The sequence below is a fragment of the Lissotriton helveticus genome (assembly GCF_964261635.1).
Source record: "Lissotriton helveticus chromosome 1_1 unlocalized genomic scaffold, aLisHel1.1 SUPER_1_unloc_1, whole genome shotgun sequence".
NCBI lineage: Eukaryota > Metazoa > Chordata > Amphibia > Caudata > Salamandridae > Lissotriton > Lissotriton helveticus.
This window is the reverse complement of record NW_027611648.1, coordinates 5,057,833-5,084,229: the sequence shown is the minus strand read 5'-3', so window position 1 is coordinate 5,084,229 and position 26,397 is coordinate 5,057,833. Positions and strand designations below refer to the sequence as shown.

The window sequence follows — 26,397 nt, the reverse complement described above, 5'->3', positions numbered from 1 at the left end:
AAGGACAGGAAATTAGGTAAACTTGAATATGAGAAATATGGAAAGGTAGAAATGCGCATCACCTGTGGATAAATGACACCTCCTCCCGCTCTGCCAAATACCCATCCAGTCACAAAGTGGCATCCTGGGCTCCAAACGGACAACGGCATGCCATATGCCATGTAATGGTGGAAAAGGGGGGAAAAAGAGTAATATGCACACATCTGCTGTGGGGATATGTCAGGTAAATTATTGGTTGTGATGGATTCTCTATAAGTACTAAATGACTGATTTCGCTGAATATTATATTATATGAATCAATATTTGTTTGCCTTATCTGCGTGCATAATCTAAAGGACGGGCCTTACAGTTAACCCCTCATTCTGCTTTACACAAAAGCTCCGAAAAGAGCTGCATCTTACAGAACATTTACATTTACATTACTCTAGGAAGAACTAAAGACTTACTTATTAAAGTTATCTTTTAGGTCCAGAACCAGGTGCTGTAAGCTTCACCAGTTTCAGGGAAATGGACAGATGTTATGTCGATAGGAAACCCCCCTCAACTCACAATAATGTTCCAATCTTCCAGGTTAGAAGAAACCAGAAATGCTTGAACCAAGGGAGCTGTTGAAAGTGTCAAAGGTGACTTATGAACAGCGAGTAAAGACAGGAGTTGGTATTTGAGATGATCTTAAGTGAATAGGAAAGGAATGAGAAGAAGTGTGTGAAAGGAGTTACTTTTGTTGTATACTTCGTAAAGAGTTACTGGAAATTTTGCAGCCCAGCCTGATCTATCTCTTGTTCTAAAATCTATTGTTGTTTAAATTAAATCTTGACCATGTGCTTCTATCTTCAGCTTTACCACTAAGTACTTGGGAGCTCCGAGAGCACCCTTACTTTGCTCAGTTACTCTGTGAACACTGATAAATCACCTCCTTTTCAGACATTAATAAGATGTCACCTGATCAACAGAACTTTTAGTTAAATATCTTTGTATGCCGAAATATTCCTTGCTAAGTTTCAAAGGCAGTAAAGAAGAAGGGGGAGATTTACTAACATTTTGTGCTGTGTTTTCGTCACAAAAGTGGCACAAGACAGTGCAAAATCCTTTTTTCCTAATTTACTTTCAGACAAATAACGTAAAATTAATGTTAAGCAGCGCATAGCACTGCGTTGCATTACTTTGCGCCGGAGGGCATTGCAAGGGGGGTGCATGGGCGTTCCCATGCAACCACCCAAGGTTTCTCACGCTAAACCCAATTTACCAAATACAGTAGATTGGGTTTAGCGTGAGAAAACTGCACCCTTTTAACCTAGGCGCAAGGAAGGAGAAATACTTTAATTTGTCCTTCCTTTTCTAACTTAGCATGCATGCTGCACTGTGCAACACGTATACAAAATGGGAAAAGCTTTCCCTCGTGTCTGGCATAGTATTTTGTACAGGAAGGGTGCCCTTCCTGTACAAAACCTATGCTAGACTCTGACACACACACACCCTAGCGTTCTGGTGCTAAGGTGTATGCATGGCGCAGGGCCGCTGTAATCAGGGCCAGCGCAAGGGAAAGGGAAGGTGAGAGCCATATCTTTGAAAATATGGTGCTCTCCTGCTCCCGCCCTGTCACGCAGCGCAGCCTCGCAGGGGGAGGACTGCGCTGCATTGCGTGGAGATTTGGTAAATCTCCCCCGAAATGTCTTTTACAACCAGTTAAATATTGTGAATTCTCATTCCATTATGTTTCAATTTAGTAATGTTAAATATCTTTACATCCAGCAGAAAACAAGCTTCGACTGTATGAAATGACCATCAATGATGAAGCGAATGCTGTAAATCTTCAATAATAGCAGAAATAATGAGCTACAGTATTCAGCACAGTGGGCGACATAGGAACCTGCACACAAACTGACATATCCTGGATGAAGCATCAAGGGCAGTTCAGGGATTATAAGAGGCCGAACTGTGCACCTCCACGCCACAAGATAAAGAAATGACCTTAGGAAAATTAAGGCAACAACAATAACAAACCACCTCCTGTATAAACAAGTGTCCAATACCAACTTTGATCATGGGATCGGTATGATGTGATTACTGCAGTGCTCTGTTTTGTAAAATGAAGACAAGCCATCATTCCGTGCTCTAGGAGAATTGTAAACTCTTTCTGGACAAACAGCAGTAACCAGAGAAGAGCACAACAGATCAGAGCCGGACAACTGACGGGTAAAGGAAAGAGGAGTTCTATCTACAATACAACAGACTGTCCCAATTTGCACCGGCCAGAAGGAAGATACATTTTTACCCGCAAGCGTGCATAGCCATAATCCAATCTAAAGGCACAATCACATACAAAGACACCTTCTACATATTAGGAGTGTGGCAAATATTTGGTGGATATTGCATTTTATTATTAAAACAGAAATCAAACGTGTAAAATACCGCACACATTTAAAGTGTGTGACAAAACCCCAAGTGCTTTATCAGCCATGTTAGCCCATCAGGAAATACAGTCATGTAATATAGACAAATATATACCCGACCCAAAGACACTAACCAAGAAAGAAGAATCATACACATGCAGCAAGAGCTTTAGTTTGTCATCACTACTCAAGCTTCATCAGCACACGTACACAGGACAAAAACCATTCAAGTGCAGTGAATGTGTCAAGAGCTTTAGTAGGTTATCAGAACTACAAAGACACCAGCGAACACACACAGGGGAAAAGCCATTCAAGTGCAGTGAATGTGTCAAGAGCTTTAGTCACTTATCAAACCTCCAAATTCATCAGCGAACACACACAGGGGAAAAAACATTCAAGTGCAATGAATGCGCAAAGTACTTTAGTGAGTTATCAAGTCTTCGAAGACATCAGCGAACACACACAGGGGAAAAACCATTCAAGTGCACTGAATGTGCAAAGTGCTTTAGGCACTCATCAAGCCTTCAACGTCATCAGCAAACTCACACAGGAGAAAAGCGATTCAAGTGCAGTGAATGTGTAAAGAGCTTTAGTCGCTTATCAAATCTCCAAATTCATCAGCGAACACACACAGGGGAAAAACCATTCAAGTGCAATGAATGTGCAAAGTACTTTAGTGAGTTATGGAGCCTTCAAAGACATCAACGAACACACACAGGGGAAAAACCCTTCAAGTGCAGTGAATGTGTAAAGAGCTTTAGTCAGTTATCAAACCTCCAAAATCATCAGCGAACACACACAGGGGAAAAACCATTCAAGTGCAGTGAATGCGTAAAGAGCTTTAGTCACTTATCAAACCTCCAAAATCATCAGCGAACACACACAGGGGAAAAACCATTCAAGTGCAATGAATGTGCAAAGTACTTTAGTGAGTTATCAAGTCTTCGAAGACATCAGCGAACACACACAGGGGAAAAACTATTCAAGTGCACTGAATGTGCAAAGTGCTTTAGGCACTCATCAAGCCTTCAAAGTCATCAGCAAACTCACACAGGAGAAAAGCGATTCAAGTGCAGTGAATGTGTAAAGAGCTTTAGTCGCTTATCAAATCTCCAAATTCATCAGCGAACACACACAGGGGAAAAACCATTCAAGTGCAATGAATGTGCAAAGTACTTTAGTGAGTTATCGAGCCTTCAAAGACATCAACGAACACACACAGGGGAAAAACCCTTCAAGTGCAGTGAATGTGTAAAGAGCTTTAGTCACTTATCAAACCTTCAAATTCATCAGCGAACCCACACAGGGGAAAAACCATTCAAGTGCACTGAATGTGCAAAGTACTTTAGTGAGTTATCAAGTCTTCGAAGACATCAGCAAACACACACAGGGGAAAAACCATTCAAGTGCACTGAATGTGCAAAGTGCTTTAGGCACTCATCAAGCCTTCAAAATCATCAGCAAACTCACACAGGAGAAAAGCGATTCAAGTGCAGTGAATGTGTAAAGAGCTTTAGTCACTTATCAAACCTCCAAATTCATCAGCGAACCCACACAGGGGAAAAACCATTCAAGTGCACTGAATGTGCAAAGTACTTTAGTGAGTTATCAAGTCTTCGAAGACATCAGCGAACACACACAGGGGAAAAACCATTCAAGTGCACTGAATGTGCAAAGTGCTTTAGGCACTCATCAAGCCTTCAAAGTCATCAGCAAACTCACACAGGAGAAAAGCGATTCAAGTGCAGTGAATGTGTAAAGCGCTATAGTTACTTATCAGACCTACAAAGTCATCAGCGAACACACACAGGGGAAAAACCATTCAAGTGCAGTGAATGTGGGAAGAGCTTTAGTCAGTTATCAAGTCTTCGAAGACATCAGCGAACACACACAGGGGAAAAACCATTCAAGTGCACTGAATGTGCAAAGTGCTTTAGGCACTCATCAAGCCTTCAAAGTCATCAGCAAACTCACACAGGAGAAAAGCGATTCAAGTGCAGTGAATGTGTAAAGCGCTATAGTTACTTATCAGACCTACAAAGTCATCAGCGAACACACACAGGGGAAAAGCCATTCAAGTGCAGTGAATGTTTGAAGAGCTTTAGTCAGTTATCAAGCCTTCGAAGACATCAGCGAACACACACAGGAGAAAAACCATTCAAGTGCAGTGAATGTGCAAAATGCTTTAGTCAGTCATCACACCTTCAATTTCATCAGCAAACACACACGAGGGAAAAACAATTTAAATGCAGTGAATGTGTGACGAGCTATAGTCGATTATCAGACCTACAAAGTCATCAGCGAACACACACGAGGTAAAAATCCCTATCATTGTAGTGAATGTGATAGGAGGTTTTGTGACTCTTCAGCATTAAGGAATCATCAGCAGACTCACACAGGAGAAAAACCATTCAAGTGGTGTGAATGTGGGAAGAGCATTTTTATTCGATTATCAGACCTATAAAGACATCAGCGAACACACACGGGAAAAGCCATGCCATTGCAATGAATGTGTGAAGAGCTTTAGTCAATTATAAAGCCGTCAAAGACACCAGCAAAGACACACAGGGGAAAAGCCATTCAAGTGCAGTGATTGTGCAAGGTGCTTTAGTCAGTTATCGGACCTAAAAAGTCATCAGCGAACACACACGGGGAAAAAAGCAATTCAAGTGCAGTGAATGTGCAAAGGGCTTCAGTACGTCATCACTCCTACAAAATCTTCAGCGAACAAACACAGGAGAAAAGCCATTCAAATGCAGTGAATGTGCAAAGTGCTTTAGTCGGTTATCACAACTTCGGAATCATCAGCAAACACACACGGGGGAAAACCCTATCATTGTAGTGAAAGTGACAGTTGTTTTCGCTTCTCTTCAGCATTAAGGTCTCATAAGCTAACTCACACAGGAGAAAAACCATTCAAGTGCAATGAATGTGGGAAGACCTTTAGTCGATTATCAGAGCTTCAAAGTCATCTGCGAACACACAGGGAAAAAAACATAGAAGGGCGCTGAAAGTGTGAAGGACTTTTGATAGAAGACCCGACTAGCAGTAAAGAAGAAAAACAGATAACAGCATTTGCAGAGTTATAAAAGTGCTTGTTTCCAGAGATTGTTCACTTCCGTGCACAAAGCAAAGCAACATGATGCACCAGGATACACATTTGAAGGCGAGCACAATGTGGATTAAAAGAAAATAAACATTCTTGATTTTTATTTGATGAAGAAATACAAAGAAAAAAATTCAATCACACCTGATCACACTTCCTGTAAAAGCAACACTGAACAATACTGGGACTAACAACTGTATTTTCAGCTATCTCGTTGGATTAGTGATAGAACCTATAAACCCAACACACCCAAAGTAGGCATGTTGTCAGGGCTCAGGAGATGGAAGCTTCATTGGTAAAATGTATGTATTACTATTAACAAATGCCACTGCAGTATATGTAATGAACTAAAGCGAAGCACAGGTGTTCAAGAAATAACCTATTTTTAGATATAACAGAGCATATACCTTGTTTTTAAGTAACTTTTGCTGCATCTTTTACACACTGTTTTCGGTTGATGGATCAGCTTGTGTCTCAGGCCTTATAACTAAGTGTGACCCATGGCTCCTCTCCGACTTGGCTCTCCCTATTCATTTTCTGCCGTGCCAAACTCTTCTTTTTACCAGAATTGAGCCACTGTTAGCAGCAGACTCTGTTTGAAGAATGTGGTGAAATAGCGAAATTCCACATCAAAAGCATATATGTGCTAGGACAATCTGTTGCACTCCGAGCAACTCGTCTTCCACACTGATTGTCCTTTGTCCTGAAATGTTCCTCAGGATTTGTCATATGAATGCCAGAAGTGGCAGTGAGATTCATGAAGCTAAAGCTAACAGGAGTGTGTGGGAGATAGAGAGGGGGAGAGATACAGAGAGCGAGAGAGACAAAGAAAGGCGGTGAAAAAGAAAAAGAAATGGAAGGAGGGGGAACGGCAGGTGATTTGTATTCACCTAAAAATAGAAGAAGCAGACGAAAACTTGTCAATGTGTGACATCACCATAGAAACGGGCTGAATACCTGTGAATTTATATAATTATTTTTAATATCTATAGAACCATGTCATGGAATAAACAGGGCACAAATTAGGAAAATAGTGAAGGAGCCCATTATCATATGCAAATCACAATGATGTCGCAAGTAGTGACATCACAAGAAGTGATGTCAGGCCCTTATAATAATTTTCACATGAAAGATCGACGGCCTGTTTTAAAAACAAAAAACAAGAAACATAAAATATTGTAAAAATAAGTTTTTGGTATCAGTTTTTATACAACATGTGTTTTTCCCACTATCAGTTTGTAACTAAACTCGAAAATGACTGAAAGTGTAAATATTTTTAAACAGATATGTGGAACTTGTAAATTACATTTTTAACCAGTTTTCAGCTAATAAATCAAAAGTGCTTTTAATTTGTGTTTGTTTCCTGACGTTCTTTATCCAGCCCCTAAGCCCCAAAGTGTTTCACATTTATAGTGTATTAAGCAATAGAGGGGCTGATTTCTCTGTTCCTCTCTTGTGCCACTCACACAAATAAATAAAGGGAACACAGCTACTGGGACAGACAGTTACAAACACTCTGAGGCCTGTGTCTGCTGATACAATAAACAAAGTAACAATTCCCAGTCGCAGCCTAAGGAGCTATGTGGAACTATCAGCCTGATTCATCAAAGACCCGTTTTGCGAGTCTACAATAGCGATTCATAAGGAATCGCTATTAAGGACTTGCAAAACGGTATTCATGTAGGAATTGCAAAAAAATTGCGATTCCTACATGTTCTTTATTTGCGATTAGCAAATTGCTAATCGCAAATAAGGAATAACTCCCCATTCATTCCTATGGGCCAAAAGGCCCATAGGAATGAATGGGGAGTATTCCTTATTTGCGATTAGCAATTAGCTAATCGTAAATAAGATAGCGACTTAAAGGGTGCCAGGGTTGTCCAAAGGACACCCTGTAGCACCCCTTAAATGCAAATTGAAACAGGTGTTGCGCACACACATGTCCAAAGGACATGTGTGTGTGCAACATGCAACTTAGAAAAATGCTTTTAAAAGCATTTTTCTAAGTTTTCGCTATTTACCACGAGGTTTGACCTCGCGGTAAATAGCGGGCCGAAATTGCGAATTCGCAATTTTTAAATGGATGATGAATTGCATTTAAGGAATCTCAAATAGAGATTCCTTAAATGTAATTCCTCGCAAAATAGCGAAATCGCTATTACCGATTTTTGCATTTGGGATGATGAATCCCAAATGCAAAAATAGCGCTCGCAAAGGGCCAGATTCTCAAAATCTGGCCTTTGCGAGCCGATTTCGGCTTGATGAATCAGGCTGTAAGTCTCTTTTCTAGGTAATAGTGGGGGGACCGCATCAAACTGTGTCGAACCTCGACTTGTGCCGTGCTGATAAAGCAATAGTGAATTTTAGTAATTTACGATGAATTGAAATGCGAGGAAGAGATGAAGAGAGCGAGGTGCAGGATATATTAAAGAAAACGAAAAAAAGAGACACAAGACTTTACCCTGTTCTGTGTACAAGCATTTTACGTAAACAATTTGTACTGTGCGATGTGAACAGGCTGTCACTCCCCTTTGTATGTAAATGATCTTCTGTGACCATACACCCCAGGCTCCCATCTCTTCTAGCACGGGTGATAATGTGAGCACTTTAAGGTAATCACAAACTAGGGCTATATTGAGAAACCATCGGCTTCATGGGTCACACAGCTGTGGTTTTGTAGTTCATTATTAGTTTTTTAAAATGTACTTTTATTTGCAGCAATTCTCCTGGTTACTTTTTTTCAGTATTGCGCTTCAGGTCGCTCTTAGCTCTTCATCAGTTAAACGTGAGGTTTGATGTAGGATTTGTTGTTAGTGTCCCTAGACCATGTACTAATCCCTTTGCCCTCAATTTGTCAGCATGGGTTTTGTCCACACACTGGTCTAGGATGGGCCTTCTCAAGGTAGAAGGCGCTGTAATGGGAATAATAAATCAGACATATATGAAATTGTATGAAAACAAATGTGTGCCTTTCAGTTATCAGGCATCACCAGACTCACATCTACACATGTAATTGAGCACCAGACTAAAGTGACTGCTCCCTGTATAAATATGTGCCATCAGTAATCGGGCTGATGGTTCCGCTGATGCGCACAGCAAATACAATTTCTGGGACTGTACGCATTGGCCTAAATTTTAATTGCTGAAGTTTCATGCAGTGTCGCTGATGCACACAGCTTATAAGGTTTGTGCATATTGCGCACTGTAAGCAGATCACTGAAGATCACCCTTAAGTAGTAACTAGGTCAAAACATAGTACAAACATTATGCAAAATGTCACTGCCCCTCCCTTCTTTTTGACATCTCCCGGAGTTCCTCCTCTCTCGTCTAAGAAGGTTTTCACACATTATGCTCATGTCTGTGGCACTTCCTTAAGTGCAGAGAGGGAAGCCTCATGGTTAATGTATTGTTTGGGCTCTGAGGGACAAGAATTCTTTGAACACCTTCCTGAACTCGCTGATAGTTACTCTGCCACTCTTAATGAATATGAGATCTGCCTCAAAAAGTTAGACTTGCACTACCTCCCCAAAGTGAGTACTGTCCTTGAACGATATCACTTCGGGAGAAGAACGCAAAAGCAGGATGAGTCAGTGGAACAATACATTGCGCAAATTGGCTTCCACATGCAATGTTGGTGCAGCTTTAGAGGGGCGCTTAAGAGATCAGTTTATGTTGGGAAGCGCCCTAGACAAAACAAGACAGGCCCTGTGGCAAAAAGACATGCCATTGCTTCAAGAAGTGCTGACGAAAGCCAAAAGTCATGAGCATTCAGAAGCGTGTGTTGATATTATACGCAAAGACAGTTCAGGTGATAAAAAGGAGAACATTAATGTAAAAGTGCTAGTGAATAGATTTGTTAAACCCAAATCGAGCACCACTTTAAAGCCCTTTAACACAAAAAATTTCAGGGGAAGTGCTTCAGGTGTGGCAACTCTGGCCTTATGGCCAACTTTAACCCGTTGCGTGCATCGGACGGCCCCCGGCCATCTGACGTCACAGTGAGCATGTGCGGAGGATGGCCGGGGGCCGTCCGAACCACGCCCACTCATTAATATGCCCGCACCTCGGTGAAAGTCACGCCGCAGTCAACAGGTTAAAGACTACCCAGGCTGGAAGGCCATGTGCAAAACTAGTGAGCGAAAAGGTCAAGTCTCAAAAAGCTGCAGAACGGGCAATGAGCATAAAAAAGTGAGGGAAGTTGATCTTTATGTAGAAGAATTGGAAGGAATCAATATTCTCCCGGTCACAGGGAATGCTAGTGATGGCCCTCAGGAGGTAGTTTTGATCAATGATGCTCCAGTGAGCATGCTCTTCGACTATGGGGCCAAGATAACTCTAGTTCCAAAAACATTTTATGAGCGTAATCTGCAGAGGTCTTTGCTGGTGAACTGGTTTTGTCTCAAAAACTATGTACATTGGATAAAGGTCAAATCTGACGCTGTTCCAAAAACATTTAAGGTCAGGAATACACCTTTGTAAGTAAGGGAGAGCATGCTAGATGAATTAGACAATCTCTTAGGCAAGTGCATCATTCAAGAAGTTGAAGCAATGGAGTGGGGAGCCAATGGGGAGGCCAGGCTCTGTGTCAGCTAGAGGGAGCTCAAGAAAGCAGTTATTGTTGATCATTACCCTTTACCTAACATAACTAAAATGCTGTGTTTTGTTGAGGGGGAAAGGCATTTTTCTTCCTTGGACTTGACCTCCGCCTATCACCAGGCCAGCCTTCACTCCTCTTTAGAACATTCAGAATATTCACTCCTCTTCCCAGGACCTCACCTCCTGTGTAACACCCTTTGGTACCTTTAGATTTCTAAGAATGCCCTTTGGACTGATTTCTGCAGCCTCATTTTTTCAGAGGGCGATGAAGGGCATTCTTGGAGGCCTTCAGGGTGTCAAGGTGTACCCAGAAGATGAGCTAATCTTTAGTGTGGATCTTGAGGAGCATGACGGGGGGCTGAGGTCAGTATTGAAGAAGTTACGCGATGCTGACCTCACCCTTAAGGCTGACCAGTGCAAATTTGATGTCAAAGAAATAGAGCACTTAGGGAAAATCCAAAGACTCATTGGTAAGCACCTTTTGTAATTTGCGCACCCCTTTGAACAAAGAAGAGTTTGTAAACGTTCTGAGCATAGCTGAATTTTATCACAAGTTTGTTCCTAACTTTGCAGGGAAAAGTTCTTGTTTGAGGTCTCTCTTCCTGAAGGGAAGCACATTTGTTTGGTCCAAGTGCTGTGAGGAAGAGTTTGAGTGCATTAAGAAACATCTGAATGAAACACCTTTTCTAGGAAGTTTTGACCTCACAAAGGTATCTTATCTCATGACTGATGTCAGCTCAAAGGGGTTAGGAGCAGTTCTTTTGCAGAAGGTTGATGGGGAGGTTAAAACAATTCTTTTCATCTCTAGGCTCTTGAGGGGTGCTGAATGCAACTGTTCTGTTGTAAAGAAAGAAGCTCTGGGTGTTTTCTGGGCGGTGCGCAAGCTGAGAAAGGTTTTGTGGGGGAAAAGTTTCAGAATTCTTACTGACCACAAACCTCTTAAGGAGGTCTTCTCCAAGAAAGGCATTGTTAGAATTGGGGGTCTCTAGTTGGCACAGGTAGGTACTTCTGACAAATAGGGACCATCTCCTCTAGTCAGGGTAAGGGGGTACAACTCCTAAAATAACCCCTGCTCACCCCCTTGGTAGCGTGGCATGAGCAGCAAGGCTTTATCTCAGAGGCGTTGTAAGTTAAGCATCTGTGACCACATACAGTAACCCAGTGACAACACTACAAATGGATACCACACAAGATTTCATACATCAAATAAGTATATTTTCTATAGAGTTACCACAAGACCAATAAACGACAAAAATAATCCACAGTACTATTAGATTTCAAGAGTTCTTGTTAAAAAGGCTTCAATCAAGGTTCTGTGTGTGTTGGTAGCCAGGTCCGGCTACAGCGTTGTCGAAAATAACACAGAGTCTAGCAAATCCAGCAGACGGCATCGGTACGGGCCCACTCAACAACAGACTCAGTCACGGTACCTTTTACTTGATGCGGCTGGCATGGACATGCGAGCCGGTCCCGGTGTTCATCGCGGTGCAGAAAAGAAAGCATTGCAGGACATGTTGTCCCTCGAAGCGTTGCAGGCAGCGGCCCGTTGACAGAGTTGGTGGATCCAAGGCCTGCATTGCAGGGTGAGATGATGCTTCGTTGCGGTGCTTCCAGCTTGCGGTGTGGCGACCGAGCCAGAGTTCGGGCGCTGGCATCGATCAGTCCAGACAGCGGTGTGAGTTTGGCGGTGCGTCATGAAGTGTGCGAGGCGGTTCCTAACTCTGGTGTGTTCACAGGACTCAAAGTCACCAGCAGTGACCGCGTCGGTCAGACCAGTACGAGTCGGTGTAGCGAGGCGTTGCACGTTGCGGTGTCCTTCCAGTTGTGGTGCAGGCAACGGTTCGGAGACGGTGTCGAGACAGAGTCGGCGAGCTCAGAGCTTGCGTTGTTCGAGGCGGACGTTGCTTGATGCGGTGCCTACAGGACACCAGCCGGTCATGAGAGTCAGTCACAGCTCCCTGCCTATGTAGCCACTGAAACAGCGTTTCCAGCCGCAAATAAAAAAAAATCAGGTGAAGTCCACTGGTCCTGAGACTCCGGTCAGGGGGCAAGCTCTCTTCCAGGCCCTTGGAGATCTTTTGACCAAGGTGAAAATAACGTCCACATAGTTGTTTCTCCTCTCTTTGGCAGTCAGGCAACCACTGTGGGCCAATCCCCCAAGCAGCACTTCAGCTTGAGAATAGTCTCTCCTCAGTTTCTTCAGGTTCCTCTCCTCAGCAGAGGTTTCGTCTTGTAAGTCCTGAAGTGATCTAATTTCATGGGATCAGGTTCCCAATATTTATACCCCAAAATCCTTTGTTCTCTGAGGAGAGAGGGGTCTGTGCCTAGTCCAAACTAGTTCTGAAGCACTCTGTTTACCAGCCTTCTCCCTTCCTTTCACAGTGCAGGGCAGAAACATCAGACACCCCACAGGAGGTGGAGCCAGCATTGTGGAAGGCAAGTACAGTCCTGGAGCACTTTGTTGACAGTCTTCCTTCTCTTCTTTCAGTGTGCAGGGCCGAGACATCAGACGCACCACAGGGGGTAGACACGGCATTGTAGAGGGAAGGCCCAACCCTATTCAGTTCCCAGGTACAACTCCTCCCTTCCATCTAGATGCAGATCTCTCTATTCACCACCGGGCTGCCCCAGCCTGTCTCTTGGAATCCCCCAGCCCTGTCACTCACAAACCCAGACAAAGGAATACACAACCTAGCAGAAGCAGGCTCAAATGGTTAGGGAAGCAAATACCTACTTTCTAAAAGTGGTATTTGCAAGCACAGAATATTAAAATAAACTTCACTAAAATATGTATTTTATTATTCAATTCCCGACATACTAAACTCGAATGTCTACCATGTTCTCTGAGCCTGCTAGGATTATAAACATGTAATAATTTAGCAGCCCATTCTGGCCTATGGAGAACAGGTAGCCTTGCAATAGTGAAAAATGAAAATGGCAGTAATTCACTATTAGGACATGCCAGACACACCAGGGCTTGTCCTACCTTATACTTACAATGCACCCTGCCCTTGGGCCTATCATAGGGGTGACTGATATGAAGAAAAGGTAAGGTTTAAGGACTGGCAAGTGGGTGCACTTGCCCAGTCAGCATGACAGTACCAGACTGCACACAGGCTCTGCAATGGCAAACCTTAGACACGTTTTACAAGGCCGCTTCTGTGGGTGGCACAACCAGTGCTGCAAGCCCACGAGCAGCATTTGGATTTACACGCCCTGGGCATACTCCGTGCACTGTACTAGGGTCTGACAAGTAAACCAAATATCCAATCATGGAACCACTAATCAATGCATCAATTTACAGTAGGGAGCACTCACATTGTGGCACTGGACAGCAGTGGCACAGTGCCCAAAGCATCTAACACCAGCAAAAACACATGAGGCAACAGTAAAAATGAAAGGGAGACCCACGCCAATGGTGCCAGGTTTAATAGGCATTGATTTGTCTCCCATAGGATACGGGTTGTGGCTCTACAGTTCTAGTAGACTGTCTGCCAAGACTCGGGGGTGAGGAGTGTGAAACGACAGATGATGTTGAGGGGTTTAGAGGTGAAGAACTGTAGGAAGGAATTAATGTGTGTGTGAATAGTGATGGGTTGATTTTCAAGAGAGAGTGGAGAGAACATCACCGATTTAGACTTGCGGAAAGTCCTAACCATGGGCTCAGGAGGTTGGTGTGAGAAGAAGGACTGTGAAGAGGTCCTCGAAGGCTTTTGATGAGTTAGGGAAGATCTGACGGTGGAGGATGGTCTCCTCATGCGTGGTAGTAAGTTGGTTGCACCCCCTGCACTAAGGGATAAGCTAGTAAAGAGTGCTCACACCTCACACATAGGCATTGCCATGACAAAGGAAAGGATCAAGTAAGTATATTGATGGTGTGCCATGGATGTACCTGTAGAGAGGTTGGTGCGTGAATGTGCTGAATTTGAGTTATTGAGTTTCTAGAAGATTTATTTGAACGTGAGGGTTTCCAGTTAACACTCTTGTCAGACAATGGTGTTCAGTTCACAACCTTAGTCATGAAAGAGTTTCGGAGTTCCCGGGTGATCAAGCATAAGAAGGCGTCCCTGTACCATCCACAAAGCAATGTTGCCATGGAAAGGTTTGTCAAGTTTGTTAAAGAGACTCTGCAACAAGCTGTTGCCTGCGGTGAAAGTTGAGTGTTGGCCATGAGGAAGAAAGTTAGCGAGTATATGTTTTTATTTTTTATTTTTTTTTATTTTTGCAGAGTTTTATATAGCGCGAACTAGACCCAAACCGAATCAGGTATCAGAGCGCTTTACATAGCACCAGTTACGTTACATGAGGACACACTTTCATTTTTTTATTTATTTTTAAAAAAAATTTAGGCACTGGGAGGTTAAGTGATTTGCCCAGAATCACAGGAGGTTTTTGGCGTCGTTACCGAGACTTGAACCCAGATCCCCAGGTCCGAGGTCGAGCGCCCTAGCCGTTAGGCCAGCTCCTCTCCCTATGTTCACTTCTTGTTCGTCCACTGGTGAAACTCCCTTTTGTTTATTTAAAGGAAGGGTTTATTTAAAGTAAGGGTCACTCCATTGTGGGTAACGGCCAAAAGAACCTTAGTAGATGAAGAGGTGGGTTTTAGAACTGGGGGTCTCTAGTTGACAATGGCTTGCACCTTCGTCCAAATAGGGACCCTTGCTTCTAGTCAGAGGAAGGGGGCTACCCTCCTAAAATAACCCCTGCTCAACCCTGTGGTAGCTTGGCATGAAATGAAATGAAATGAAATACCAGTATTTGTAAAGCGCACAGCTACCTTCAAAGTGGTGTACCGGCGCTGGGCATCCTCTTGAAGATTAAGTGAGCTATTGCCCAGGGTCACATGGTGCTTGGCTGACCTGCCACCAGCACCTGGGATCGAACCGTGAACCCCGTAGACTGTAGTTAGGCACCCTGGCCGCTGCACCACATCACTTCCACAGCAGGAAGGTTTATCTCAGAGGCAGTGTGTAAAGCATTTGTGAACACATACAGTAATACAGTGAAAACACTACAGATGTACGCCACACAGGTTTTATGAAAATAAATATTCTTTATATAGACTTAACACAAGACTCAAACAACAAAAGTCCACAATACTGTAATCAGAAATAAGATAGTATAAGTAGCTCAAAAGTAGGTTATTCACTAAAACGCAGTTTTTAGCAACAGATAACTCCAATTGGGGTTATCACGTCATCGAGGTCAAAGAAAACCCAAAGTACGGCATCAACCGCGAGGTGCGCGGCTTCGGGTGCGGACTCAAAACAGACCCACAAAGAACAGTACAAAAAGTGAAATAAAGCGAAAAGCCAAAACAAAGACAGCTCGCGGCGTCGAGGAGATGCGGCGTCGTTGACACAAAGAAGATGTTTCCCAGTTTATGGAGAGCCTGAACCTTCGTAAAATACCACAGTTAGCACCATAAGAGCAGGCTACCCATGCATTTGTCAGTGCTAGTTTATTGGTCTCTCGCTGCTTGAGTTAGCAAAATGTAGAATTGTGGCGACATGTGTGTTTCCGACTTCGCCACATGAGCTTTCCAATATAAATGGTAATTCATTCGTATGCCGAGGTAGTCATGTTTTAAGTCGCTTAGTTGGTTTACCATAAATCCTGAATGTCAACAATAACTTTGATTTAGGAATAATTATCATATATTTTTCTCTTTATTGATTATTAACTTCTGTACCTTACAGAATAGCTCGAAGCCTTCCAAAAGTTGATGCATTGATTTTTCAGTACGCTCTAATATTACTGCATCATCATCGGAATATTCTCCTTCTCCAATATCGGAACATGGAGACCAAGATTCATGAGAGAATCAGTTCCATTGATGTGAATGTTGAATAAAGCTGGGACAAGTATGCAACCCTGCCCAACGCCAATGTTTATTTCAAACTTCTCTGTGCATTCTCCTTTTACACTGAGTCTTACTCTGGAATGTTTTCTGCGGGGCAGATCGTTTCGGATACTCAAATAGTTGCTTGGGAACCTCCTTCCTCCAGAAGACTCCGAAGGACGGAGCGGCGACAGAATAGAATCCTGTTTTTAGGTCTTCAAAGACCAAGAAGAACGGGGAGTTTCCAGGGACACAAACTTCATACAGATCATGTGCAACCTCAGAGCCGGGTCGATTCTACTTTGGCCTTTTCAGGATCCGGCCTGAAGGTTAGAGGCAATATTGTCCTCCTCTGTCCAGGTCTCGAGTCATGACCGAAAGAATTTCCCAAAGATTTTCCAAATGTTGTCTAATTGGGAAAATAGCCAATAGTTGGAGGGGTCATCTCTCCCCCCTTTCTTGTGAATCGGCACAGTTATGGAAGACTTCCATGATTCTGGAATCACACCAAGAGTCATTACGGTGTTAAATAACGTTGTTAAAGACCCTGAACGTCTGCACTGGCCATCCCTCCTCTCCTCTGAATCCATTCAATAACACTTAGTGAAGGTGTGGAGGACGGAAGCCCATGTCACTGCACCGTAAATCTCAGCCACAGGAACACCCATGACAAGTGATGATGCAGAGGACTCTGCTCTTGGCTACTGAGCGCAGATTCCCTCAGTCAGTTCCTTTGTGATGCACAAGATGATGCAATGTGATATGGTCCTCTTCTGGGCAGATGTGCCCTTCTTGCAGCCTCTACAGTCCACACCTAAGGTCAGAATAAAAAAAAGACTTCCTTTTGGGGCTCTTACTGATATGATCTTGCCTCCTTTGGGGGTAGAAGGTGGGAAGGGGGGCAGCTCGCTTCAGATGGAAAGAGGGAAGGAGAGGCGATGTAGTTCGGAGGAATAATTCCTCCAGGAAGAATAATGTGAAGGATGGCCTCACGCTAAGTGCCTGTAACTCACTGATGCACCTCAACAAAGTGATGTTATTAAGACAACAAACAACCAACAAGAAAAATGCCAATACTGATCCACTATTTAGATCATTTCAACCAAAGGTGCAAGAACCATAAAACAATACACCCGAAAGCTCATTAGTAGCCTTTATTTCAATAGCACAAAATCTTTTCAATTTTTTTCTCCAAAAGGGAACACATGACTCAATGTGATGAACAGAAATACATTGTGGGTAAAATTCCACACAAAAACTAATAATACATACACTTGCATTCACACACTTGCAAAACACATTCACTCAATACAACACCATACACATTCAACCTACTTGGTGCAAAAAAGGGTGGGACAAATACTCCACCTAGAAAGCACCTAACATGCCAAACAAAACTGTGGTTGACTTTCAAGAATATTTTTTCTATATATGTACCCTGTACAATATTTACACTAATATACAACCAATGGAATATTTACATTAATTGGGCATAACACAAACAAGCCTAATCTACAAAACCACTGTTTGGCAAAAAAAAGTGGTCTACGCGTTTCAAATCCCTTTATTCTTGGGATTCTCTTCAGGACCAGAAACCACTGTAAAACAAAAAAGAAAAATATGACAGTTGCCTATTCAAATCAAAAGAACGCTCGCATCTCATATATCACCTCAGTGCCTCCTTACCTATTCTGAAAAAGCCACAAGGTCAGTTTTCAAAGGAGTAAATGTGTCAAAAGTCCCTGTAGTGCAATAAGGAGGATACGGGGAGGAAAGAGAAAGGGGGAGAGACGCACAAGTTTGTCATATCGTGAATGGATCAGTCAGCCACCTAGGAAAGATTCCAAATGCTGTTTACACTTACTTGATAAACGCCCTCTCTAGCAGTTCATGACTGGCTTGACTCAATATTTAAATAATGGATGATGACGGCATCCTGTTCATGGACAGAAAACAAAACCACAGGCTTAACTCCCTTTGTAATTTCTGAAAAGCACACCCCTTCTCGATCTTCCCAAATGCGAGACAGCGTTCACATGCCTCCAGCGCCAGCCGGCGCTTGAACAAATCTTGCTTGGTATAATCCTTTCTCGAGTGTACGCTTCAACAAAGTTCCGTGCCGTTAAAAAAGAGAGATACGTTCAGAGTCCGTCCGTTCACTTATGGCTCTCCAGTCCCAAGCCATTAATTAAACGCAACAATTCCACCTACCATGAATGAAGCAAAGTTCCCTTTCCCAACGATCGTGAAACTCGATTTCACCGGCGTTTAGATGCCAGCCAAGATATTGAGCGTAAATACGTCCAATCGTACCTGCCGTATCTGGGTATTGTAGTTCCTTGAGGTCACGGAGCAGACGTGAAGGAGGAACCAGGAGGGACCCGTGTTGTATATGGTCTCTTGACACTGAGTTGTGTGTTAATAATAAAAATTCAATAAGTAAAAATTCACGGGACTTAAATGCTAGAGTCTGTTACCATGGAATCCAAAGTATTGTAGCTCCCAGGCATTCTGGGAGTGGAAGTCCATCCCAAAGTATAAACTCCCAATCTGCCATATCTGGACACCGAACAGACTCGAGGAATAAAGACGCCAGGTGCCGTGTTATAGCTAGTCTCATGGCATTGAACTATGTACTTGGACATGTATATAATAAAAATGAACGGGACTTTACTGCTCCAACTGTTTGCCCACGGGACAAAAAGTTGTATAATTAGATGAGCATTCTGGTAATGGAAGTCCTTGGCAAGGAATTTACTTTCACATAGGCATCTCTCAACGTCACGGTCCTCTGGCAATATTGGTTGTCAAAGCATGGTGTTGAAATATTAAACGTAGCACTCAGGGGGGGGGAGGGGGTTAAAAAAACTGAACGATGACCTCCTTCATTGGAGCCATACCCTTTATTGTTACACACATAAAGACAACAAAGATATGCCCAAAGTGTTAGACCAGGAACTTGATGAAACAGCAGATAACAAGCAACAACCCTTCACTGTAGAGTGATTTCAGAAAAATACCAACTCCATGACTGTGTGGATGTCGCCGCTCTCCACGGGCGGGACATTTACTAGAAATGTACAATTTTAACATTTACTAATTTGACTTGGACAATTCTGAAAATACAGTTGAAAAGCAACGATGTAACAATCACACTTGATTCAATCTAGTCACAGAATTTAGCAAATGAGGTCAGCAATAATCATGATATAAAGTGCGCAAGAAGTGAACAGGTGCTCATGTGAATAAAGAAGCGAGCGGTGCATCAGGACAAAGTGAAGACATATGACTTGACTCCTCGAGGGACTTCCATTCGCTATAGACACTCCATTTCATTCTATGGTTTGTAAACTGTCTTAGTTCAGAATAAGTCTACAGCAAAGCATTGTTGTTTGTTGTATATCATCAAAATAATGGCAACAAAAAACAGTTTACAATATCAGTGACCATAGCTGGTAATTGTGGAGGGGCTCAGAAATGTTAGAACAAGTCTGTTAGAAATGGGATTTCTGGTTTGCTAGGGCTTGTGCCTAAGCCAGGCAGAAACCACCACTCTAGACAGGGCAAGAGAGTTACACACGGCAGATAACCCCTGCTCACCCCCTTGGCAGCTTGGCATGAGCAGTCAGGCTTATCCCATACTTGGTGACCATTCATTTACCATCTTTCCATCTATTAATGATACTGATTTTTTCAATCTTATCAGTCACATAAAATCTGGGTCCCCGGATGATTTTCTACCTGCCAAAATGATCTCCCCCTTGAGTACCTTGATTGGACCCGAGTTTAAATTTGTATTGAACCTCTCACTCAAGGAAGGGTGGGTACCTATGGAATGGAAGAGAGCGGTGGTGAACCCTATTCTTAAGAACACGGCATACCCATGGGTGGATCTTTCCAACCTCCGACCCATCTCCCTCCTGCCATACTTTAGCAAGATGGCCAAGAAGCATGTGAACACCTGTCTGTCTAAATACATCGAGACAGCGGGAGGTCTGGACCCCTCGCAATCGGGTTTCAGACCCAATCACAGCACAGAATCTGCCCTCCTCTCAGTGACCGATACGATCAGGATGGCACTAGATGGAGGGGGCTCAATGATTCTGGTGCTGTTAGATTTGTCCGCGGCTTTCGACACGGTGTCACATGAAATTCTTCTCGGCTGCTTGCGGGAGGTGGGTATAGGGGGTATGGCGCTGTCCTGGGTAGAGAGTTTTCTCACAGGCCGCTCACAAGGTGTCAGATTGGGCTCCCTTCAATCCACCTTTAGGGAGCTCACTAAGGGGGTGCCACAAGGCTCATGTCTAAGCCCTACTCTAATCAATGTGTATGTGGCACCCTTGGCTGGCATTGTGAGAGAATATGGGTTCACCCCGGTGTCCTACGCTGACTACACCCAGCTCCTGTTTCCTTTCCAGTCCCTTACTCCAGCAATAAGGAAATCTTTTGTGGATGGTTCCTGTCATTGCACCAGACCCATCTGGTACTAGATGCAATCAAATAGCAGAATTTTTCACTACAAAAATCAGTAATATCTTGGAAGCCCACCCTCCCCCCACCCCCTCCCAACCTCCCTGCATCTCTTCTCTGAATGCAGAAACCCCACGTCTCCTAGCTTTCCCCATGGTCACTACTGATCTGTTTTTATCTACCTTACAATCAGTGAAAAGTGGGGCCCCTTCAGATCCTGCTCCTCTGAGCAAATTAAAACTGGTCGCCGATACTATCACGCCACCCTTCACCCAATTGATTAATAACTCTCTGGCCTCCGGCACTGTTCCAGAGAACTGGAAAAAAGCGACAGTCAGGGCGCTGCTGAAAAAACCTCACCTGGACCCCAAAGACTTATCCAGCTTTAGACCCATCTCTCTCCTCCAGGCCCTGAGAAAAATCGCCGAACGAATTGTTAATTCCCAACTGTCTCTCTTTTTAGAGACCAACAATCTCCTGCGCCATTCCCAGACAGGGTTTAGACTAGGGCAGGGTACCGATACCGCACTTCTTGCCGTAGTCGAAGAGGCACGCACCATCATAGACGCAGGAGGATCAGTGGCAGTGATCCTCCTCGACTTAAGTGCCGCCTTCGACACGGTGGACCACTCCATTCTTCTCCACCGACTCAGCTCGGCAGGAGTTTCTGATACCGCCCTGTCCTGGATCAAATCCTTCTTGGAGGGGAGAACCTTTCAGGTGTCCGACGGACCTGTGCTGTCCAATACGTTCCCCCTTCAGTGTGGGGTTCCTCAGGGCTCCTCCCTGAGCCCCACGCTTTTTAATGTCTACATGTCCCCCCTAGAGGATGTCATTACCCCATTTGGTATAAAAACTGTCATGTATGCTGATGACACCCAATTGGTGGTATCTTTACACCACTCGAGTCAAAGTCTGGACAACTTGGCGGACTGCCTAAATAACATCCATTGCTGGATGTGCGAATCTCGCCTCAAGTTAAACGGAGAGAAATCCGAGATTCTATTGCTAGGCAACCCACGCAAACTCCCAACGTCCCTCTCTTGGCCTCTATGCATGGGCTCACCTCCTACCCCGAAGGCAGAAGTCAAGAGCCTGGGGATCTGGCTAGACCAGGAGCTTAGTTTTAAGACCCAGGCCAGGAAAACCTCTGGCATCTGCTTCGGTCTCATCCAACAAGCACGAAAGATCCTCCATCTTCTCCCCTTCCAATCTAGGAAAATGCTTATCCAGGGTCTGGTGAACTCTAGATTGGACTACGGAAATGTCCTGTACCTAGGAGCTCCGGCCGCAACCTTAAAAAAACTGCAATATGCCCAAAATGCAGCCGCCAGAATCCTTACAGGTACCAAGTCCAGATGCTCGGCCAAACCGGCTCTCAGAAGTCTCCACTGGCTCCCGATCAAAGAAAGGGTCACTTTCAAGGCCTTATGCATTACACATAAGCTAATGCAAGGCAAAGGCCCGCCAATCCTGAAATCCCTCATTAAACCCTACCACCCTAACAGACAACTCAGGTCTGACTCTCTCTCCCTTGCCTGCATTCCAAGAATAAACAGAGCACGATCAGGAGGAAGATTGTTTTCCTACAATGCCCCTAAACTGTGGAACTCTCTTCCGCTGTCCATTCGAAGAGAACACAACTTACTCACTTTCCGCAGGCAACTAAAAACTTGGCTATTCCCATAAATCTAGCTCTCCCCCTCCCCCTCTTGAATAATAGGTTGTATGTCAGCGCTGGGACGCCCCAGGGTAGCTACGCGCTTTAGGAATCTAAACATAAATAAATAAAATAAATAAATAAATATGAGGGCAGTTTCTAACTGGATGGCTACAAACTGCCTACAATGCAATGTAGGCAAAACAGAGGTGATGTTATTCGGAGAGGCCCAGCTTCTGTGGTCCCCAGAATGGTGGCCTCTAGATCTCGGGCCAGTGCCAAGTCCTAAACAGACCGTTAAAAATCTTGGAGTACGTTTGGATCAGGCACTGGTGCTTAAAGAACATGCCACCCAGGTTGCTGGCCTATGCTTCCACACCATCGGACTTCTGCGACGTGTTTTCCCACTCTTGCCTGACTATCATCGTAAGACTCTGGTCCAGACGTTGGTGATCAGTAGATTAGACTACTGCAATGGCCTGTTCATCTCGGCCAATGAGGAACAACTGAATCGTCTACAAGTGGTCCAGAACACCGCAGCAAGACTGGTACTTAATGCTTTGCCCAGGACTCCCTCCCGCCCACTTCTGGACAGCCTTCATTGGCTGCCGGTTCGACAGCGGGTCAAATATAAAATTTGCTGTGCCATACACAAATGTCTCTTTGGTATAGGCCCTAAATACCTAACAGACAAGTTCATCCCTTATAGTCCTGGACGTTCTCTGTGCTCAAGCAACCAGCAACTGCTTCAGGTCCCCAGGATCAAGAGGGCAAGACAGGGAGGACGTGCCCTCTCCTATAAAGGTCCCATTCTTTGGAACTCACTTCTACTTGTCCTAAAGACTAATTTAAATTTCCAATCCTTTAGGAAGGTCCTTCAAACCCATCTATACTCGACCTCATAGTTCGCTGGTAGTTCTACTATTCATTTATCAGTCCAGCACCTGCATCTATGCGCAAGCGCGGAGATACCCCTATGGGGGTTAAATCCTGCGCTATATAAGAAAATAAATAAATAAATAAATAAATATGAAAAGCGTTTGTGCAACACACACACAGCAGTAACACACTAGGCACACCACAAAAGAAACTCCACACAAGGTTATATATTAAAAGAGCCTTTGTATTATCCAAAACCCATTAGAATAGTAATCACATCATATACACTGTGCCAACTGGCACTATGAAATACTTACAGGGGATTATGTACACATGACAGGGCCAATTGGGTCACTGCCAGAACCATCAAAAAGCACAAATAGTAAATGTAGAACACATCCAGTAATTACTTGCAAAATACTGTACTCAGCCTTATATCCTGCAACATAAATCACATTATGCAATAAGCATCACATTTGGCGTAAAACACATTATGCACCAACCTCATAAGCATAAACACAGTATGCCCTAGTCATGGGGCATATCACTCTAAAAATTACCCCCAGGCCAATTGGCCTTTCACGGGGGGCTCAATAGGCCCTTTGTCCAGAATGTTCAGTGTTTAGGTGCAAATGCAGCGAAATCAAAGTGTGCAATTGCGTTGGGGCGTGGCAGGAGTGTATCTCACTCCTGTCTCCAAAATGCCCCCCAAAGAAATGATGGCTTGACTCCTCGCAATACTGTGCCTCCTGGGTCCCCTCTGGGACGTGGCAAAACAAATGTTCCCAAGAGAGAAATAAGCACTGGCACTCTCCATGCCTCATGAGCACCACTCTGGGACTCGTAAAAATAAAAGTGCCCCCCTTGGTGCAGCTGCCCACAACGGCGATGCAGCTCTGGGAAAAAGAGGCACGGGCACCACAGTGTCTTAGGAACGACCACAGGGGGAGGGCACCGACAATGTGCCCCGACACACTCCCCCTCCGGACTCTCAACTCGGCCCCACTAACCGGGCTCTCTCTCGAACCGGGCTCTCTCTCGGGACTTCACTTGGGTTGGGGACGGGCACCGGCAGTGTGCTGGGAAGGGCCTCTTCTCCCGGTCTCCTCTCACTGGTGCATGCTTGGAGGCTCCATCTCCGCTCGGGGCTCCTCTCCTCCTGCTGATGGGATCTCTGCCGATCGGCTCCAGAAGGCGGGGTGGGATCTCGCCGGACTGCCGCTGCCGCCGATGTCTCTGGAAGACACCGCCCTGACCAGGCAAGTTGCCTGGCTTCCAGGCCATGGCGGTTCTGGTCTTCTCTCGGCCAAGTGCAGGGTGGGCACCCGCTTCAGATAAAGCTATTGTGGCGTGGTCACCCGCTCTTCCCTTGAAAACTGGGGTGGGCTCCCGCAGTAAATAATAAAGGTAATTGCAAGGTGTGCCCCCGCTCTAATGGCACTGATGCAGGGTGGGCTCACGGTTTTTAAGCATAAATCAGCGGAGTAGGCTCCGGTAAACAGAATAAAGGCGGGGTGGGCTCCTGCCTCAAGACACGCACAAACGCGGGGTGGGCTCCTACTCTCTTCCTACAGGCAGCCCAGTGCTGCTTGCAACCAAAGGTTCTCCTATCCTGGGAGAATGAAGGTGATCGTCACAGCGCTCACAAGGCACTTAAGCCCCCACAAAGATTTCCTCAAGGGACAAAGCTGTGCCCACGCAGGCCAGGACACAGGGCCCTCCAGCAGGGAGGCAGTACCTTGTGGCGGTTTCACCTGGGGCCCAGCAGCAACAGGTCCCAAAGCAGCACAAAAAGCACAACTTTTCATGGGGTCACAGCCCCTATATTTATACTACACATCTCTTTGTCTGCAAAGCACAGGGCTTGGGGGACCAGCCAGAACTGGTTCTGGAGCACTCTGTTTACAGTGCTCACACCCTTCTTTGGGAGATGGGGCCTCGGCCATCAGACACACCAACGGCGGGCCGAGCCAGCATTCACTAGGGCAGCCACAATCCTATTCATGGTCAGGGGACTACTCCAAATGCTGTTGTCCTATTGAGCCCAACGCTGACTCACCCTGCCCCTCCTGGATCCACACACACCTTCCAGCCCCTGTCACTCAACTGACATGCAATTCATATCAGGCAGGCAGACACATAGCACCCAGAAATGGCAACTTATAAAAGTGGCATTTCTAAAATAGTTATAATAAATCTGCCACACCATTGCGTAGCATTTGTTATCCCTATTCCAAATATGCCAAACTTGACCACGCTGCTCCTCTCATATCAGGATTTACCACTGAAACACTTATCAGGGAATCCCCAATGCATTCTTATGGGAGGGCAACCTCACAGTAGTGAGAAACAAAAATGGCTGTTTGTCACTACCAGGACATGTCACACACTTAAGGTACATGTCCTACCTTTTACCTATAATGCACCCTGCCCATAGGGCTAGCTAGGGCCTACTTTTTGGGTGACTGACATGTAGTAAAAGGAATGTCACAGACATGGTACACAATATAGGTGCTACGTCACAGCAGCAGTAACACTGCGTGCACAGGCCCTGCAATGGCAGAGGCCTGAGATAGGTTTGAAAGGCTACTTTGGTGGGTGGCGCAATCAGCGCTGCAAGCCCACCAGCAGCATTTAATGTACCAGCCCTAGGTATATGAGATACCACTTCGCAAGGGACTGACAGGTAAATTAAATAGGCCAAATAGGTGTAGACCAATCTTCCCATAGGTAACACAGAGAGCACACGCACTTTACACTGGACAGCAGTGCTAAAGTGACCAAAGTCCTAAAACCACCAACACTATGTCAGAAAAAGGCTAGGAGAGAGGCAAATAGTTAAGGGATGACCCTGCAAAAAGGGCCAGGTCCAACAAAGACTATTGTCGCATGAGAAAGGGAATAGGTGCAAAGATATGTGCCAGTCCCTTCAAAAATCAGGATATGAATGGAGATTGTATGAGGCATGCTGGATAGGGCAACAATGTATCCTTCATCTAATGCTGAACTCAGCAGGACCAGTGACAGAGCACAATGGAAACCTTCTGAAAGGAGAGCCTTCGAAGTATGGTATGATCAATACGCCAGACGATGTATGTTTTTTATCTTCCAGAATAGGCTGACTAGGTGGAGGGGGAACAAGGTGATAAAATTACATCGATCACCTCCATTGGCAGCTGGAAGGAGCTCTGATGACCCTCGCAAGACGAGGTGCGGGTCCTGCCCCTCTCAACCTACAGACATGAAGGCGGAGGCTCTGGAGGGTGAGTTGTGGGTGCCGCTCCTCTCAACCTACAGACATGAAGGTGGAGGCTCTGGAGGGTGAGTTGTGGGTGCCGCTCCTCTCAATCTCCAGACATGAAGGTGGAGGCTCTGCAGGGTGAGTTGTGGGTGCCGCTCCTCTCAATCTCCAGACATGAAGGTGGAGGCTCTGCAGGGTGAGGTGCGGGTG

The 26,397-nt window shown here is 44.8% G+C and overlaps 1 protein-coding gene across 1 annotated transcript in view; it reads left to right on the top strand.

The window, feature by feature from the left end:
- LOC144805433 (uncharacterized) overlaps window positions 1–6,836 on the top strand; it is a 61,773-nt gene extending 54,937 nt beyond the window's left edge. The window contains exons 4-5 of the mRNA XM_078671990.1: window positions 1,753–3,325; window positions 3,485–6,836. Coding sequence (XP_078528116.1) covers window positions 2,460–3,325; window positions 3,485–4,712 — 2,094 coding nt within the window. The 5' untranslated portion in view covers window positions 1,753–2,459 and the 3' untranslated portion in view covers window positions 4,713–6,836. The remainder of the gene's footprint in view (window positions 1–1,752; window positions 3,326–3,484) is intronic.
- The last annotated feature ends 19,561 nt before the right edge of the window (window positions 6,837–26,397 follow it).